General features: G+C 43.0%; 1 protein-coding gene across 2 annotated transcripts in view; it reads right to left on the reverse strand.

Moving 5' to 3' along the window:
- Positions 1-224: 224 nt before the first annotated feature.
- ntn2 (netrin 2) overlaps positions 225-16,945 on the reverse strand; it is a 39,491-nt gene continuing 22,770 nt past the window's right edge. For both annotated transcript variants that reach the window (XM_054599092.1, XM_054599093.1), the window contains exons 3-7: positions 14,305-14,493; positions 8,598-8,747; positions 5,787-5,840; positions 1,018-1,092; positions 225-923 (exon numbers count right to left, since the gene is read on the reverse strand). In XM_054599092.1, coding sequence (XP_054455067.1) covers positions 535-923; positions 1,018-1,092; positions 5,787-5,840; positions 8,598-8,747; positions 14,305-14,493 — 857 coding nt within the window. In that variant the 3' untranslated portion in view covers positions 225-534. The remainder of the gene's footprint in view (positions 924-1,017; positions 1,093-5,786; positions 5,841-8,597; positions 8,748-14,304; positions 14,494-16,945) is intronic.

Below are 16,945 nucleotides of genomic sequence, written 5' to 3' on the forward strand. Positions count from 1 at the left end.
AGGAGGACAAGCTGAGGATGCGCAGCTTGTCTTCTTACTGAAATCAGTCATTGACAAACACTGTTCAATACAATCCTCAGAGAAGTGTGTGAAGTGTGGTTTTCTTAAATGTCAAACAAAATGGCAGGAGACAGTCAGTGTTGGCGGTAAGAGGAGGCTGAGGGTCAGGGGGTCGCAGTCGGGTGGGGGGGGGGGACGGACCAGTGGACGTTTCCTCCGTCGTCGTCGTCGAGGAGGGAAATGGCGTCTGCTTTTGTCTACACTTCATACCCTTTTTAATGGTCCCTTTTTAAGGCAAACCAATTGGACAAAAAAAGACAACCGACATAACAAAGACAAACCTTGAAAAATAAAAAAAAAAAAAGGAAAATAATTATACAATATACACAAAACGTGGTCCTTAAAACAGGTAGGGTACATGCAGTCTTTCTAATGTGCAGTGTTCCCGTGATGGGGGAAGACAGGGGGAGGAAAGGGAGATTGCGGGGGTAAGGGTTCATGAAGGTGGGGGAAGGGATGAACGCTGCTTTCCCATCACGCTTTGCCGCACTTCCCCTTCTTCTCTTTGCGCTGGAACTTCCTCAGGCGTCTCGTCCAAACGTCCCTCCACTGGATCACCAGGCTGTTCTTATCGGCCATTAGGCCCACGCGCTCCGCCCCCGGACTGGTCGCTCCACCGCCAGGACCGACCCCCGGACCCGTCCCTGTGCCCGTACCACCGCCGTCGCTGCCGCCCATCACCAAGAAGCGCTTGCTCATCTGGATCTTGGGACATTTGCAGGCCAGGTCCTTCATGTGGACCCACAGGATGTTGTCGCCTCGCTTCAAGGGCTCGCCGCGGCTCTTGTACACGGACACCAAATTTACTGAGAACTTCGCCCAGTCCCCGATCGTCTCCATGTCCAGCACGTTCACTTGCACCGCTGAGGACACATTCATGAAAAAATACACTCAGGCCAATACTCCAAACACGGTACATATATGAATAATGGTTGATAAAGAATCCTCCTCTCTTACCATAATCCTTTTTGCAGTATTTCTTCATGTTGATCTTCAGGTTGCCCTTCACTGGTTTACAATACGACTCACAATCTGTAAAAAAAAAAAAAAAAAAAAAAACATCACTCACTCCTGTACTGCAGGCTGGAACTTCACCACACCTACCGACACTCACATTACACACATAATGGGACACTTACACACTTGAAATGTGAATCTTCATAAGGTTGCATTTTAGGTTTCATAGTGTATTATGTGGTGCTTTTGTAGCAGCATCACCACATCTGCAATGCAAAGTTAGTGTGACAAAACACCGTTAACTGTTATGTGCTGTGAAACCACCAATACAAACACTGAAAAGCATCAAAATGAACCACTAGGTTCTTGTTTCTGCACATGCGCGTCTACATTTCTGGATCATATTTCCTCGTAGCACTTATTGTATTCGTATTAGTTGTTGCACTCACTGTATTCGTATCAGTTCGCTGCACTTATTGAATTCGTATTCGTTTACTGCACTTATCCTATTCGTAGTAGTTTGTAGCACTTATTGTATTCGTATTAGTCTGTTGCAATTATTGTTTTCGTAGTAATTTGCCTCTGCACTATACTTTTGCTCTGGTTTATGCTTTAAGATGCTTGTTTAAGAAAGGAGATGCACTTATGACTTCTGGTGACTAGTAGTTCTCTTGAATACCTATGTTGAATACACTTCCTGTAAGTCGCTTTGGATAAAAGCGTCTGCTAAATGACTGTAATGTAATGTAATGTAATATTTGTACTTCTATTCACCAACAGGGCCAAGAGGGACTGGAGCAGGTTGGATAACATTAAGCTTGGTTTGGTTTTTGTGTGCTAAAATACAACTTCTGACAAACCCCACATCAAACTGCTGCAACAGCCGTTTGAAACACACCAGAGTAATAAAAGTGTTCAGTTTGACATGTTTTGCAGGGGTCTAGAGAAAAGACAGAGCGCGGTGGAAGCAGGTCATGGTTGGATGGATGTGAATAGACCTTGGCTGCCAGCGTGACGACTGAGACCACACATTGGACGGATGACCTCCAATGACCATTCAAAGCGCCAGGGATGAGGTGTTATAATTACGATTGTGACAGTTAAAATGGACCTCTTGGCTCAGTGACCTATCTCAGATCTCTTCCTGACAGCCTCTAAAACCAGCCTTGGTTTGGTTGGGTTTGGTTGTCATCTATCTATAAGAGAGCATTTTTTTTAGGTTGACACGTCCTCACACGAATATGGAAACTGCACTGGAAACAATTGAGCCCTGAATGTCTCACTCTGGGACTTGAAGCAACTTTGTCAGCCTCACATCTCTATACTCTATAGCACAAACCTTTCCTTCAACATGAATAACAAATAATAGCCGGATGTATTTGTAAACTGATGTTGAGGATGACTGTGTTAAACACTGCCTATGACCCGAGAGAGTTGTAGATAAGTCACATCAAATAGAGCACATGCATGTTATTATTTCCCAAAGTTTGTTTCTTTTGAGATCATGGAATATTTATTTTGTCATCTAAACTATAAAAGCTTTGCTTCTCTGTGATCACAAAATGTGTTTTCCATGAGCTGAGAGCAGAGGGTAATGGAGAACAAAGGGCTTAACTAAATGAACATTTGAAAGTGCTTATTTAAGCAATCAATAACAAGAATCCTTGATACAATGTAAAGCATTGTGTTGTGTTTTTTTAAAATTGTTCTCATGGTAACTACTGCTACGGGAGCGGTGACAAGAAAGAAAGAGACACTGTTGATCATTAGCAAGGCTCTACTGTACTTGACTGGACGCCACTGGATTTTATGAACCGCAAAATTTTGGATCCACTTCTTTCAATTTCAAAACTATGAGAAACTAACAAAGTTAAGAAAAAAAATGAAAGGAGGGTCATATTTCAACATGGTTAGTCAGTTTTAGCGAGGGGACACAAAAAGCTGACCATGCTGCTCACTTGTCAGGGCATGAAACTGAAGAACCACATGCTGGTAACTGGACTGGTATCTGTGGTCAGGCCTTTCATTGCCTTCAACAGGAAAACTATTCAGTCCTGTTGCTTCCCAAAGCAAACCAAATAAAATTGCCGGATGTGGAATGCCCCAATTAAAAAAATAAAATAAACTGTCGTGAGAGAGAGGAATTCCGCTTTCTGGGGTTGCATGAGAGAAGGAGTGTTGCATCGTTCATTTTCTTTTTTTTTTTTTTTTTAAGGAAGGACGGATGGAGCAATGGAAGGAGGAGAAAGAAACAGGGGACCAAGGAGCCCATAAAAATGTCCAGGAGGCTTGGCTGTATATCAGAGCGCTGGAGATTTTATTAGCCAGAGAGAGGAGAGACAAGGAAGGAAAGGGAGAAAGAGAGAGCAGATGGCAGCTTCCAATAACCTCCAGACAGGGCGACTTTTAAAAAACGATGATTGGAGGTGTAGTCGTTGACGGCTGCAGAGGTGTACTTGTGGATGGATTTGTGTGTGTGTGTGTGTGTGTGTATTGTACATTACTCACATACTTTAAATAAATTATGTTTAATATCATAGCTTGCTTAAGGTCTTTTTCATTATATGTGAGCGTGTGGGTTCATGTGCAGATCATTATCATGTAAGTGTGCATGCAACTGTGACAGGCAAGCATTCATATGAGCTATGCATGGATTTCATTAGATCACTGCCAGTGTGTGTGTGTGTGTGTGTGTGTGTGTGTGTGTGGTGTATACAGTGGCTGGCCTAAAGGTATTAGTGGTAAAACGCTGTCTGGGAGACAGTGTGTGTGTTTTCCCATGAAGAGTCACTTACTGCTGGCTGTTCACCTGGAAAAGCTCTCGGTGAATCGCCCACTGACCCAGAAGACCGGCCCACTGAAAACACTCACAATTGGCTCCGGGGCTCTCGATGCCCTCGTTCCCTTTGAGCCCCGCTCACTGTGCCATGACAAGGACAAATTGCACCCACCGCCCCTTACACAAAAACTTTCTAGGGGCCTTTGGGTTTCTGATGTTGAAGCTCGTTCTATGGTAGTTTAGGAAGGAGAAGGATGGCGGGGGAAATGCTCTGGTGTGTTCGGTAGAGCCTGAGGTGAATTGCCGATCAACAACTCTTTTGTTCTGAGACCCCGAAAACATTTTCCCAGGGAAGTAGACACAAGAAAGTAAACACAAGAAAGAGCTGAACTGTGCATTTTTGTGCAAGTCGCAAATGAGAAAAGAACCTTCAAATGTGAGGATATTATTATTATTGATATATTGACCTTTAAGGAAATATATTTCCTTATTTATTAAGTCTGAGTCGAGGATAAACATTGCTGTGCGTTTAATATGTAGCTTAAGCCAGCGGGCCGGTGAGCTTAGCAGTTCAGCTGGCTGTGTCCAAACGTACCAATCTATTGTCTATTGTCCTTTGTTTAATATGTATTCATTTTGTTTACAAAAACTATGACTAACTATGTTTGTTAACTACTTTTTTTCCATAACTATGACGAGAAGATTCCGAAAGGCACAGACGCCATTAAATGCAGCAGTTCTGTTTCCTGTTCTTTGTGACTCAGAGTAACGGACTTCAATGACAACAACAGGGCTGGGAAGAAGGAGATAAAGTGAACATTTGAATGAAATGTTCAATATAATCTGATAACTTAAAAAGACTACTAGACATACTTATACTTATACTTAGACTAAGACAAGGCTGGAATCCCCATACTTTTAGTCAGCTAAAACTGATGAAAAAGATATTTGGTTGATAAAATATGATAAAAACTGACAAGGACATTTGAAACAGGCTAAAAACTTGTAAAAATAATCTGACTAAGACTTATTTGTACAAACAATCTTATGAATAATATCTGCTTCCAGTCTTTGTCCTTAACTAACCTAATTTATCCAATTTACAACATCCTCCCAATAAACACGAGTGGTATCGATCTTGTCATTTAACTTTATTCAAGAAAGCAAATAAGTTTATTTCCCAAAAGTCAAACTTTTCCTCTAATATAAACCAATATATTCATTCTACAACATTTGATTTAATGGGAGTCTTTTTCCTATAGTTACTGTATGCAATGTTCAATGACTGGGTTCTGCCTTTAGCTTCAATATTTCCCTGTGGAATGAAATCAGAGCCATTAAAGACATCATTAGCCCTCAAACTGTTTTTGATCAATAAAACAATATGCTTTGGCTAGCTCAGTAAAGTATCTGCGGCAACATGGGGGGGAGCGATCTGCAGCCTGAGTGATGATATATGTTATAAACCCATAATGAATCAACATTTCCAAATCAACACCACCATTCAAATCAAACAGCCGCAGAATGAAAAATAAGGAGAGGGTAATTGACCGGTGCGTAAATTGGACGGCTAGAGGGGGAGACTGAACAACTTTTCCCCCAGCCACTTGCCAACACTTTTTTTTCACGTCTCAAAACTCTCCCTTCCACTAAATCTCCCAGCTAAACTTTAACTAATCACCTCTGCTGCCTATCTGCAGGCCTTGGCTCTCCGCTGCAGCTATATTATGAGCACAGCAAGGCTCCACTAACTTGAGGTTAGCAGTTAGGGGAAATCATGCCAAGGATACAGGTTTTTAAGACAATGGAAAAATTCTTCAATTCCCAATGCACTCGTTCTCTTAGCCAAACTTCAAAAGAGCGGACCCGCCCTTCATTAATATTTATTCCACACCTGAAAACTCAAGACCAGTAATATTAAAAAATATGTTTTTGTTCCTCTCATAAAGCGGTGGTGCTTATGGGCGAGGTGCAGAGGGCGAATACTAACCAGCTGGTTCCTCTGTGCTGCTCACCACAGCTGTGGGGTTGACCACTGGGATTTCTGAAACACACAAGAAATACAAAGTTATTTTGCTGGTTAAATGTAAATCCATGCCTTTCAAGTATGGTCTAAGTCAGTGGTTCTCAACCTTTTTTCAGTGATGTACCCCCTGTGAAATACTTTTTTAGCCAAGTACCCTCTAACCAGCGCAAAGCATTTTTGGTTGAAAAAAAGATGTAATACTAAGCGCTCTGCCATCAGTGTCTGATTTACTAAACTGTCAACACTGACGATTGCATTGTTGCATTAAATTCAGTTTATGAACTTACACTTATATTTTATTGAATATTTATTAAATAACAATTTTTAAAGGATTTTTGAATGGATGCTAATTTTAAATATATATTTTTTAAATCTCACGTACCCCCTGGAGTGCCTTCACGTACCCCCAGGGGTACACGTACCCCCATTTGAGAACCACTGGTCTAAGTGATTTGGCTTTATGCCCGCTAAGAGTGAAAGTGTGGTCAAAGAAATGAAGTATGTTTGAATTCATTATTAAAATAGTTGTTATAGCAAGGTTTTGTGAATAAATTAATAAACCTAGAACAAAATGAAGAGAGTAAGCTTAGTATTGAGAAGTAGAAAGTATGTTTGCTCACCAAGGCCAATAAGAGAAAATACTAGGTTTGCCTTTCAGTAGCTTTGTGACATTTGTCAACTATACACATGATAACACACAGTGCCTTGCAGAGAGACATGCTAGATAAACACTGACAGAGATACTTATTGGCGATGAGAGGGAAGACAGGCTCAAATAAACCATGCATTCCACGCACTAATGTGGTGGTTTCACTGTCATGTTTAAGGAATACATTGAAAGATCCTGAGACGGTGTGAGTGGTTGAAAGAAGTTTGAGCCAAACTCAGTATATGCACCACAACTACACCCAGTAATCCAGTTTGGAGAAGTCAATCCATTCAAAGTCGGTGCGGTTGATACATCTGAGGAAGACTGATTAAAATGGAAAAAGGTGGCTGCACTGGATTAGTCTCGTCCTCCCCTAACAGATGCCGGGTTAACGCTGCTGTGTAATCCCCATGCAAGCATGTATAGACAGATGGACAGATGGCAAAGGGGGCAATCTTGGTTGGATCGTCTTGAGACAGATGTAGCCCACCCCCCCTCGCTGTGCCCGCTGGCTACTCTAAAAAGTGCCTCGTGGAATTCCTCTAGGACTTCTCTTCTAACCGTATTCAACTTTCCAATACAAATGCTAATAATAACGACGGCCCCTTTGCTTTTCCCGTAAACAGAGTTACTGGAACGCAGGCTTAGCATCCACCCAGAAGATCTGCTTTTGATTGGATTTGGAGGTTGAGGGGTTTGAACCAAGCGAAGTGGGAGTGTGTTGGTGGTGGGGAACGGGGGGTGCAGGAGGGGGGGCAGCAGTTGTCTCTCTGAAATTATGGACACCCTGCCAACAAAAACAAACAGGGGCTGTCGCAGCTGCTAGAAAAACCGCTTTGACTCCGTGTGCCCTCATGGCCACATCTTGTGAAGACAGACAGATGATGAAAGGATCATTCAGATGAGGGTTGCTGCCATCATACTAATTGGCTGCTTAATGGGCTTGTCTTCTGTCTTGGGGTCCGGGAGCCTCAATAGGAGGTACGATGCCCACAATGAGGCCATATTGACACACACAGTTGTCATTAACGCAATTCGTGATGGATCCGAATGTGCGCATGTACTTAAAAACGCACAGACACAATTCTTCTTGTTTCTCACTGGGATGTTTCCGTGGCATTAAAATGAGAGGGGTCTGCCATCCATGACCACAGTTGTTTTCTCCACCTCGACATCCGCCATCTGCTGCTGGAGCTGCATGTGAGGGGAAACAACGCGGCACCATGTGGCACAGTGTGGCGGAGCTCGGGGACGGCGCTGGGCAGCACGGTTTGCTTTGGTGGAGGGTTGTCGTGGGAGTGTGTGTGCTATGTGCGACCGTACCGCCTGGCACACAGTGTGGTGGAAAGTTGCCCCTCGATTACGAATGCCTGCATGGTACTGGGGCCGCTGGCATATTTCATAAACCGCACGCACACATAAACGTTTGTCACAGGAAATTAAAAAACCTGATGTCGTCGACATGCAAACAACTGCAAGTACAGAGAACACACACACACACACACACACACACACACACACACACACACACACACACACACACACACACACACACACACACACACACACACACACACACACACACACACACACACACACACACACACACACACACACACACACACACTATACATCATTGACAGCAAGTGGAACGACAAAAAAACTTGAGTTCTCACACCAGCTCTCGTTAAAGATCACATATGAGTTTAGCTGTGATTTTACATCTGGGCACTTTTTGCACACATGTTTTGGGCTGTTCTCTATGAAATTATCATTGTATTTTCAGTGGCCATGCAAACCCACAGAGCACACGTACTGTGTATGTGCAGTGCAGAGTCCCGGGTTGGGTGTGTCTGTCAGAGGGCCAGAATGACTTTAGGCTATAGGGAAGTGTGCTTTCAATTATACTCTGTAATGTCACTAGTTTGAGTATGTTCTGCTTTGAGTGTAGCCCACTTCTTTATTGTAACTGTATTAAGCCTTTTGTTATATTTCGTTCTTCACAACGGAGCACGCCAGTGTTTAACAGTTTTGTGCAGTGACTCATTGCCACGATGATCAAATTACCAAGCCGAAGACGGTCTCATGCAGTGACTGCTAGTCGTGTGTGCGGTTGAGTCACTCACTGATGCAGGGGGCCACGGGTGAGCGGCTCTGCTGGTAACCCTTGGCGCAGCGGTTGCAGGTGATGCCGGTGACGCCGTCCTTGCAGGGGCACTGGCCTGTGGTCTGGTTGCACGTCTTGCCTGCCGCGCCCACAGGGTGGCAGTCACAGGCTGGGGGGGAGTGGAAGGGAGAAAAGTTAATTAGATGTTGAGTCATTACATATTTTTACACACAAGACACTGGCTGAGTCTCTGCGGGGTACTGGATTAAATCTTATAATGTTCAGTTGATTGCCAGCAGACAACTAACAGACATGCATCAGGGCTCTAAGACGACAGGGTGTGAGGCATCCCATTCCTGTTTCCTTCTGTGCTTTGGATTACCTGAACAGCGCAACAATGAGAAACACTGTATATGTTTTTGTGAATGAGAGAAATAAGGTGAAGGCCCAAGGTGACAAGTAGGGGGATGGCGTGCTGCATGAAGTGAATCACTGTCGGGAGACCCAGAAAGGCACACTGTGTCCCCCTCTCTGCGCTCTGCCCGGTGCCTGCATGGTGGCACACGCTCTGCCATTTCATCATCACTTCCCGAAAGTTCAGTGGATGCCCAGCAAATGCCAACAGCAATAAGCAATGCTCCGGTCACCTCGCTTTGGCAAGGCTTTTATGACTTTTGCTGGTTCTAGGCAATTTATTCAAGCCCCCTTAAGCAACGTGAGGTTGCTTTTTTCGGGAGGGGGGGGGTTTAAAGAGCTGTTTAATACAAGAGCTGGCGTGTTGGTCCGAAGCCTTCTGAGAGAGCTTAACAAGATGTTAAAGAGGATGACAGGGAGAGGGCAAGATATCAGAGAGTGAGAAGTGAAGAGGAGGATTGTAGAGAAACGGGTAGTAAGTGAGAGGAACAGTGTGTCAGTGTAGTCCAAACACAGCCTCTGGCTCGACAGCATAAACATCAGTGAATCTAACCAAACCGTGGCTACTCCGACTCCACTAAATAAACAGGCATTTGTTCTTTGAGTAATAAACGCATACTTAACATTTCACAGCAATCCAGCCAGACAAACACATCAGTGACATATCAAAAGAAATGTAAGACTTTTACATCTTCTTGAGCAAGTCCTCATGGGTGCGACTGATTTGTTTCACCACAAATGTGACATTCTCTGTGCAGAACAAAACAATTCAGAGCACAGAAGAGTTTAAATTCCGGTTTTATCTTCTGACATGCTGCCAAAAATACTACAAACCGTGAAATGCAAGGTGAACATTCTGCTTCTTTCCTTATTTAGTTATTCTTTAGGAAAACAGGCGCAGGCTAGTTCAAAATGACTTGAGCAAACAGAGTGACTCGACTGTAACAAGAGAGCTGTAATTGTCCAAGCTTATCAAGAAAAGACAAGAAAGGCCAAAATTACACTTTGGGGAAAAACCCTGTAACCCAACAGTTTGTTACAGGGTTTGCCAGAAAGAGGCAGCTGCTAACGTGCCACGGTTTCTTCCCACCACTTGACGGAACTGTGAATGTGTTTATTTGCACCGGACATATTTTAGCTGCTACAAGAGAGGAGAGCCTGAGGACCCTACCACCTGTTGACGAGGCAGATGGAGGGTTTGAATGGCTGAAACTGACCCAAGAGTGATCGCCTGGGTCTGGCGGCCGGGTGGAGAGGGATTAACTGCAGCTCAGATCTTCAGAAAACATGTTTGCCTTTTTTCCGGCAAGGCCAACCGGTCCACAGGTGTCAAAGTGGCTGCGCTCTGTTTGAAGCTGTGCTCGGAGACGTAAATCTGAGGTTTCAGCGGCCGTGCAAAATCCCAAACGTTTGAGACAAGTAGGCCCAACAAGGAAACTCAAGCTTTGATGATGCTTGGTAAGCGTTCCTGACTGACCTAAGGGGAATAAACATCTGCATATGGCAGGATGTCAGAGGTCAAGTCAACAAGGGTCTCCCCACTGCGTGTCTGATGCTCTGTGCCAACCACGTAACCTAGATCCTCACCCCCAAACCCCCCTTCATCAGGCAGTGCTCCTGCCTCTGTAACCAGGTACTACAGGACCATTTGAGAAACTCTGTCATTCCTGGAGTTTGTGGCCCCCCTTTTTTTTTCTCCTGTGAAATGATTTGTCCAAAGCACATGTGGGATAAACCCCCCGTTATTTGATCTGTCTGATACAAGTCTGGAGTTGGTCTGTCATGCCTGCAGAGACATGTGGCCATTGTTTGCCGGCTGATCACCGAACAGCACAAGCTATCAACTCGATCCAGTCAGTATGAAAAAGATGTGAGAGATGTTAGATGTTCTCACTTCCCTTATAAACAATCATAGGTTATTTATAATAACCTATGATTCATATTTGAATTTACTGTCAGAGTCCAGATTTTTCAGTAAAAAATAAAAACAGTTCCTGCCACATCTGACCGGGCTGGGTATGGGGGTGGTGGTGTCAATCTCAACCCCCAGCTCTCCTCCTTGAACTGCTTTTCTGAAGTTTTATGTGCTAGGGGCTCGGGCCAGTTAAGAAGCAGTAAAAACGTCCTCAGAGGTTGATGACTTTTCAAGCCTTTGCGACTGCAGACGTGACAGGCACTGCGTTGGGATTTGTAGTCCTTTGACAGGCTCGGTTTAACTGATTCGTGTTGCTCCGTGCATGTGTGCGTGCATATGGGCTACTCGTGAGGACTGCTTTTTGTCTGCAGTTATTGGCAGATGGCCGATTCGGAGAGGTTGCCCTTGGTTGGAGATATTTGTTTTATTAGTCAGTTATGTTCTGCTGGTAACTGTGGAAATAAATACAATTCTTAAAATATGTAAATGTCTTAGTTAATAAAAAGCATTGTCTCACAAAATTACAAATCAATAACATGCCACCTTCTTAAGTCATTTTGCGTGTTATAGCTCAGATTTTCTTGGATTGTTGATTGTCATTTCATGCCACGGAAATAGACCCTCAGAGCAAGTGAAGTCGCAGTATAAAGAGCGGGAATATCCGTTTGGGGTGGTTGGGCTGTAGAAAGTCAGGACGCCACCGTTGACTTATTTACGTTGAATACTAATTTACGTAACATAGTACTTATTTTAACCCAATCACGATCTTTTCCTCAACCTAACCAAGTAGTTTTGTTTGAATTTACAATATTAACTATGTGTTTAAAACTGCAAGCATGCTTCAAATTGGGAATGAGAACAGTCTGTTAAATGACGTGTTAAAAGCTTTAAATGTGTTATTCATACACTATCCCATGAGTTCACATTGCATTAAATCAAGAGATTGAATACAGTAATTCTAATGCACAAATAAATTGTGCATAGTAATTTTTTTTTTTAGAGATACTAGCATTATTTTAGCGTTTGAAATATAAAACGCAATGTTGAAGGATTGATAAACAGAAGATCAATCAAACAGCTCCTCCCTCTGAGTGACACCTGAGATTAAAATCATGTGGTCACAGGTACTGGGTAACCTTGATACTAATGTTAGAGAATTGGTGTCATTCACCCTCAAGGATCATATTTTATGCTGCTTTAGGCCAGGTCCTATATTACTAACCTAAAATTACCCTTAGAATTAGGTTGCATAACACATTTTCTGTCCACAGATCCTCGTGCCCTGCTTCAGAAAGATATTTGAGACGTACGGTCAGTGTGGTTTATGTTGGCCGGCGTTTCATGAGGCCTCATTTTTAATGCCTTTTATCAATGCTCCTTGCGGTCAACGGATACCAGCTGTATGGCATGGATTCACATAAAAACCTTGCATTTTGAAGAGCTCATATACTGCAGCCAGGCCATGTGGTGATTGCCATGTTTCTTTCACTTCTCTGGCTGTTTTAATGCTTGTGACACAGTAAAGGGCCGGTGGAGAGGTTAGTGCCTGGGCATTTATACTAGAAAGCAGGAGAACTGCAGTTTTTCTGTATGTGGGAAGTAAGTAGTGGTTGTGATGCTGAGGCATATTGTGTAAAGACACCCATCTACAGAACCGGTATCATTAGAACCAGACATGGCCTGTGTGTCCTCTCAGAGTCCTCCCAACTCCTGTCTCGCCTTTAGAAAACACCTGTGTTTTATTGTTGTAACTCCATTTCAGACGTGACCCCCTTTAGCCATACCGCACCTCTGACCTCTATCTTGACCCTGACACATGGAAATAAAACATGGGGGAGAGCAAAAAAATAAAAAATAAAAGCAGGGACGTCATGTTAAAAGAAAAACACAAAGGTTTTACAGGCTTTTAGTGAGTTATGGTGAAATAATAACAGAAGTTGGGGAGGAAGAGGAGAAAGTGGTTATAAACAATCATGGGATATGAAAAAAGTGAACAAGGGCCTAGGCAAAGGAAAATGACGGCTCCTAAAGGGCTGCGGAATTGCTCTGATCAATCACTGAGCCAGACACTCAGCAGAGGCTTTTCAGATGTTAACTTTCATTTCCGTCACATCTGGGGCCTTTGAGGGGGGGGGAGATAAACAGTTTACCACCTGATCATAAGGCTTTGATAAGGACAAATTGTAGTGTCAGGGGGGGCTCGGGTATGTGTGAGAGCATCACACTCTCACATAATGCAGGAAATGGAGGAAGAGGGAACAATTTGCACACAGGGGTGCACATTTTAGGGCTGATCTCCTGTCAGGATTGAGGCAGATCTCTTTCTGTCAGGGTTTTGGTGCAGCAACAGGTCAAATGACTTCAGCTTTAAGATATTAGATCCTAGTAACTGTGTAGTTTTTGCCATGACATGATGAATGGCACGACATCTTAGAGCAACTATCATGGGCAAGTGCGGCCTGATATCGTGCCATTTCTAACCTCGTGGTTTTCGGTTACAGCAGCTTGGGTCGTCTACAGAAGGAAAACTGAGCGGAAGCCAGTGGGAGATTTTCAACCAAAAGATCTTTACTGCTTTGAGCGTTGGCTGCTCTCGCTAATGCTGTTTCTTATTTTCTGGAAGTAATTCTTTACCTTCATCAGGATCAACAGGATAAAAAAAAAACTGTCTCTCAGCTATTTATTTGAAAACTTTCCTGAGCTATAAGTACAGGAAACTGGTGTTATTTTTTGCAATGGGTCCAGTGGGAGGATAGAAATGCTTCCAGCATATTATTAGGCTGAAAGTTATTCACTGCAAATGTGAATTAATAAAAGGGTAAAGAACTTTTTCCATGAGAAATGCCTCGGTCAAATGATAATATAATGTGGTGTGTATGGTATGAGGAAACATTTGGTGAGACGGCCAGAGAAGCTTCGTGCATAGTATCAATTCGTTTCTCTCTGCTATGGTATGGCAAGTTAGATATGCTGATATTTTTTTAAGAAAAATTGACCATGACCGTGTATGTTTCTAGTCATAACTTTAAAACTTTTTCAGACATGAATACTCAAGTATTAGCAGGGTTAGAATGTCTCAAATGAGCTTTTGTTTGAAAGTTTTGTAAATATTTAGCGTAGCATATTGCCAAATGAAAAGTCAAACTGAGTTTAAAGGAATAACACGTGACATTTTCAAATACATATATTAATTTATGCTACTCTCTTACTGGTTGATGTGATACAAAAGTGACATTTCCATTAGTTGTTGTCAACATAGATTGGTTGTTAATTCTTTCCCAGAGAAGAAAATGGTTAATATCATGATTACCACCTTAAAAAATAACAATTACTGAAAAACAAACACTCCTATTAACTAATGCACTCGACAGCGTCATTTCTTTTGTTGGCCTTTTACCTTTGCAGGCCCGTCGGTGGGTGATGGGTCTGGCCATGTCCCTGTAAAAGCCCTCCTTGCAGTAGTGGCAGTGGCGGCCTGCGGTGTTGTGGCGGCAGTTCATGCAGACCCCTCCGCTCTTCCTCCCCGACAGCTTATACAACTCCATGTTGAATCGACAGCGACGGGCGTGGAGGTTGCAGTTGCACGCTGCAGTGGGAGAGAGTAAAGTTGTCAGTGGTGTGATGGTATCAGTGAAGGTGAGTTAATCTGAAAGTATCTTTATATTTCTATCTGTATAAAGTCTAAATGTGAGCCAGTTTAGATGAAATGTTCACATGGAAGTGTGCATTTCAGTAAAACATATGCTTACTCTATGTATATCACAAGAAAGCTGGCAGATATTTTCCAGTTAGGCAGCATAAAAGAGAGTGGTGTATAATCTACACTGCGGCTCTGTGCTTGGCTGCTATTCCAGAACTCATCAATCAAAAGTGATATTTGCAGAGCTCATTTTCTCCATTTCATAATTAATGAATTCTGCTTCTCTCAGCCCATTAGTTATTAATCCCTGGAAAGGGAGACATTAATTTCATGAATCACTTATGAGTGAAGACTCCTATAAGATCTATTAAAAGCAAGAGGCGATTCAGAAAAGGAATGGGCTTCAGCTAGCTGTCTTCTAAATGAGGCGAGCCGCGATATATGGGACATGTGAATGGAGGTTATATCTCTTCGCAGTCCCTCCCAGTTCCACTTGAAATCCTGCCGATTCCTTTATGTCTCTTTGCCTCACCAGTCTTTCCATTGATTCCCATCCTATTAGACCACATTCACCAGCTCTGACGTTATTCATTTGTTCACTTTCTACTTGTTGGGATTGCATTTGAGAGGCCTAATGAGAAACCTGCCCTTCTTGTTTGTGTAGCGAGAGTTTGATCCAGACGCTCTGCTGGTAAAATCAGAGTCAGACCTGGGACCTGAAGTCTTGGCCCTGGCTTCAAAGACGACTTCTGCAGAGCTTAAAGTTATCCGTGGATAAATTAGAGTAAACAACAGCAGAGCTGCTTTCCCCAAAAATGTCAACAGTTATTGCAAAAGGATTATTAGGGCATCACAATAGAAGGTGATATTTATTATTCACGTGAGAGTGTGATTGAGAAAAAATGCTACAACAATGGATGTTTAGAAGAGAATAAGACACAAAAATGGGGAATAAGTAAAGACAGAGGGAGTGGGAGGCTTTTATGTGAGTGTTACTATGTGTGCAATACTGTGGCCTTTATAGAAATGTAAGAACTTTCATGAGCGAAAGTAGCAAAAATAAGTTCGGTCTCTTTCCTTGTCGTCACTAGCTGACACATCCTGCTGCAGTCAAGGTCAGTTCTGCAGTTACACTGAGCTCAATGATCTGTATAATGTTAGATGAGCTCTGTGCAGTTGATCAAAAATGACTGTTAATGACACTCGCAGGAGGAGAATGACTTATATATCACGTAATATGCGAACAGTGAACGAAATGTAACCTCCATCCACACTGAAGGGGAAGCCTGGCACCAGGTTGGGAGAGGCCCAGTTTTTCCTGTTTGCAGAACCTGAACAAAAAAAAAAAAAAAAAAAGGGGGAGCACATTCCCAGACTGTTTCCCAATTCCATCTGGTTATTACTCGGCCCAATTTGTATGGAATTCCGCACTTAATGAAATACTGTTTCATGTATGGATCCATATCGAGGCAGCGCTGTTTGCGTGAAGACACTGCTGGATGTTTTGGTGTGCTCTCGTGAACTGGTAAACTCAAGATGAGGATTGACCTTTGACCCTGATGAATAATATAGATGTGTAGGATACCGAGGGGTGCTTACATATTCTACAAAGCTTTTTATCCCAAGTAGTCCGTTTGTAAACTGAATTACACATCAAACTGATATGAATCTGTGTGCATGTGTGTGTGTGGTGTGTATCTAGTGTTTGAGCATGTGAACAACTAAAGGGCCTGCCCGACTTCTTCTGAAGGGAATGTGACGAAGAACACACCAGCTCCGGTGAGCGTCTGGGGCTGCAGGGGCGAGAAACAAGGTGGGGGACTGTGATTATGATCAAGCGTCTCAAACACACACACAGCTGTGAGCACTTGTGTCCATTAACACCTTGCAGCAGAACATGAAAGCCATGGATCACATTTTCTCCCCCGGACGAAGTACCGACGGCACCTCTTATGGCATCTTTTTCGATCCGCCGCTTTGCAACAAGATCGGCCAACAAAGCCCGAAGTATGGGAGGATATGTTCAAGCGTGGAGAATGTAAAGAAAGCTCCAGAATTTAACCTTTAAATGATTTAGCATGTGTAGCAGTGTTGGCTTTAACAACGGCCAGATTTATTTGTGACGGACAGGTAGAATTAGTGACAGGAATGGTAGTTGTGTATTTCTTTGACAAGGAAAAAAAAAAAAGAAAAAAAAACCAGTAATGAAAATGTGATCTAAGGTTGACGGAGAAAAATAAATAAGCAAAAAGCACTCAAGTAGGTGTGTGTCTGTGTTTCTGTGTTTTCTATGGTGAACATGCTGTGTGCAGTTAACTTCAGCTCGGAGCTGCAGCTGCCCAAGGATCCTGGAATGTTTATGGGTTTGTTTTGAAGTGCTTGTGAACACACACACACA

The sequence above is a fragment of the Anoplopoma fimbria genome, chromosome 5, assembly GCF_027596085.1.
Source record: "Anoplopoma fimbria isolate UVic2021 breed Golden Eagle Sablefish chromosome 5, Afim_UVic_2022, whole genome shotgun sequence".
NCBI classification, from domain to species: Eukaryota; Metazoa; Chordata; class Actinopteri; order Perciformes; family Anoplopomatidae; genus Anoplopoma; species Anoplopoma fimbria.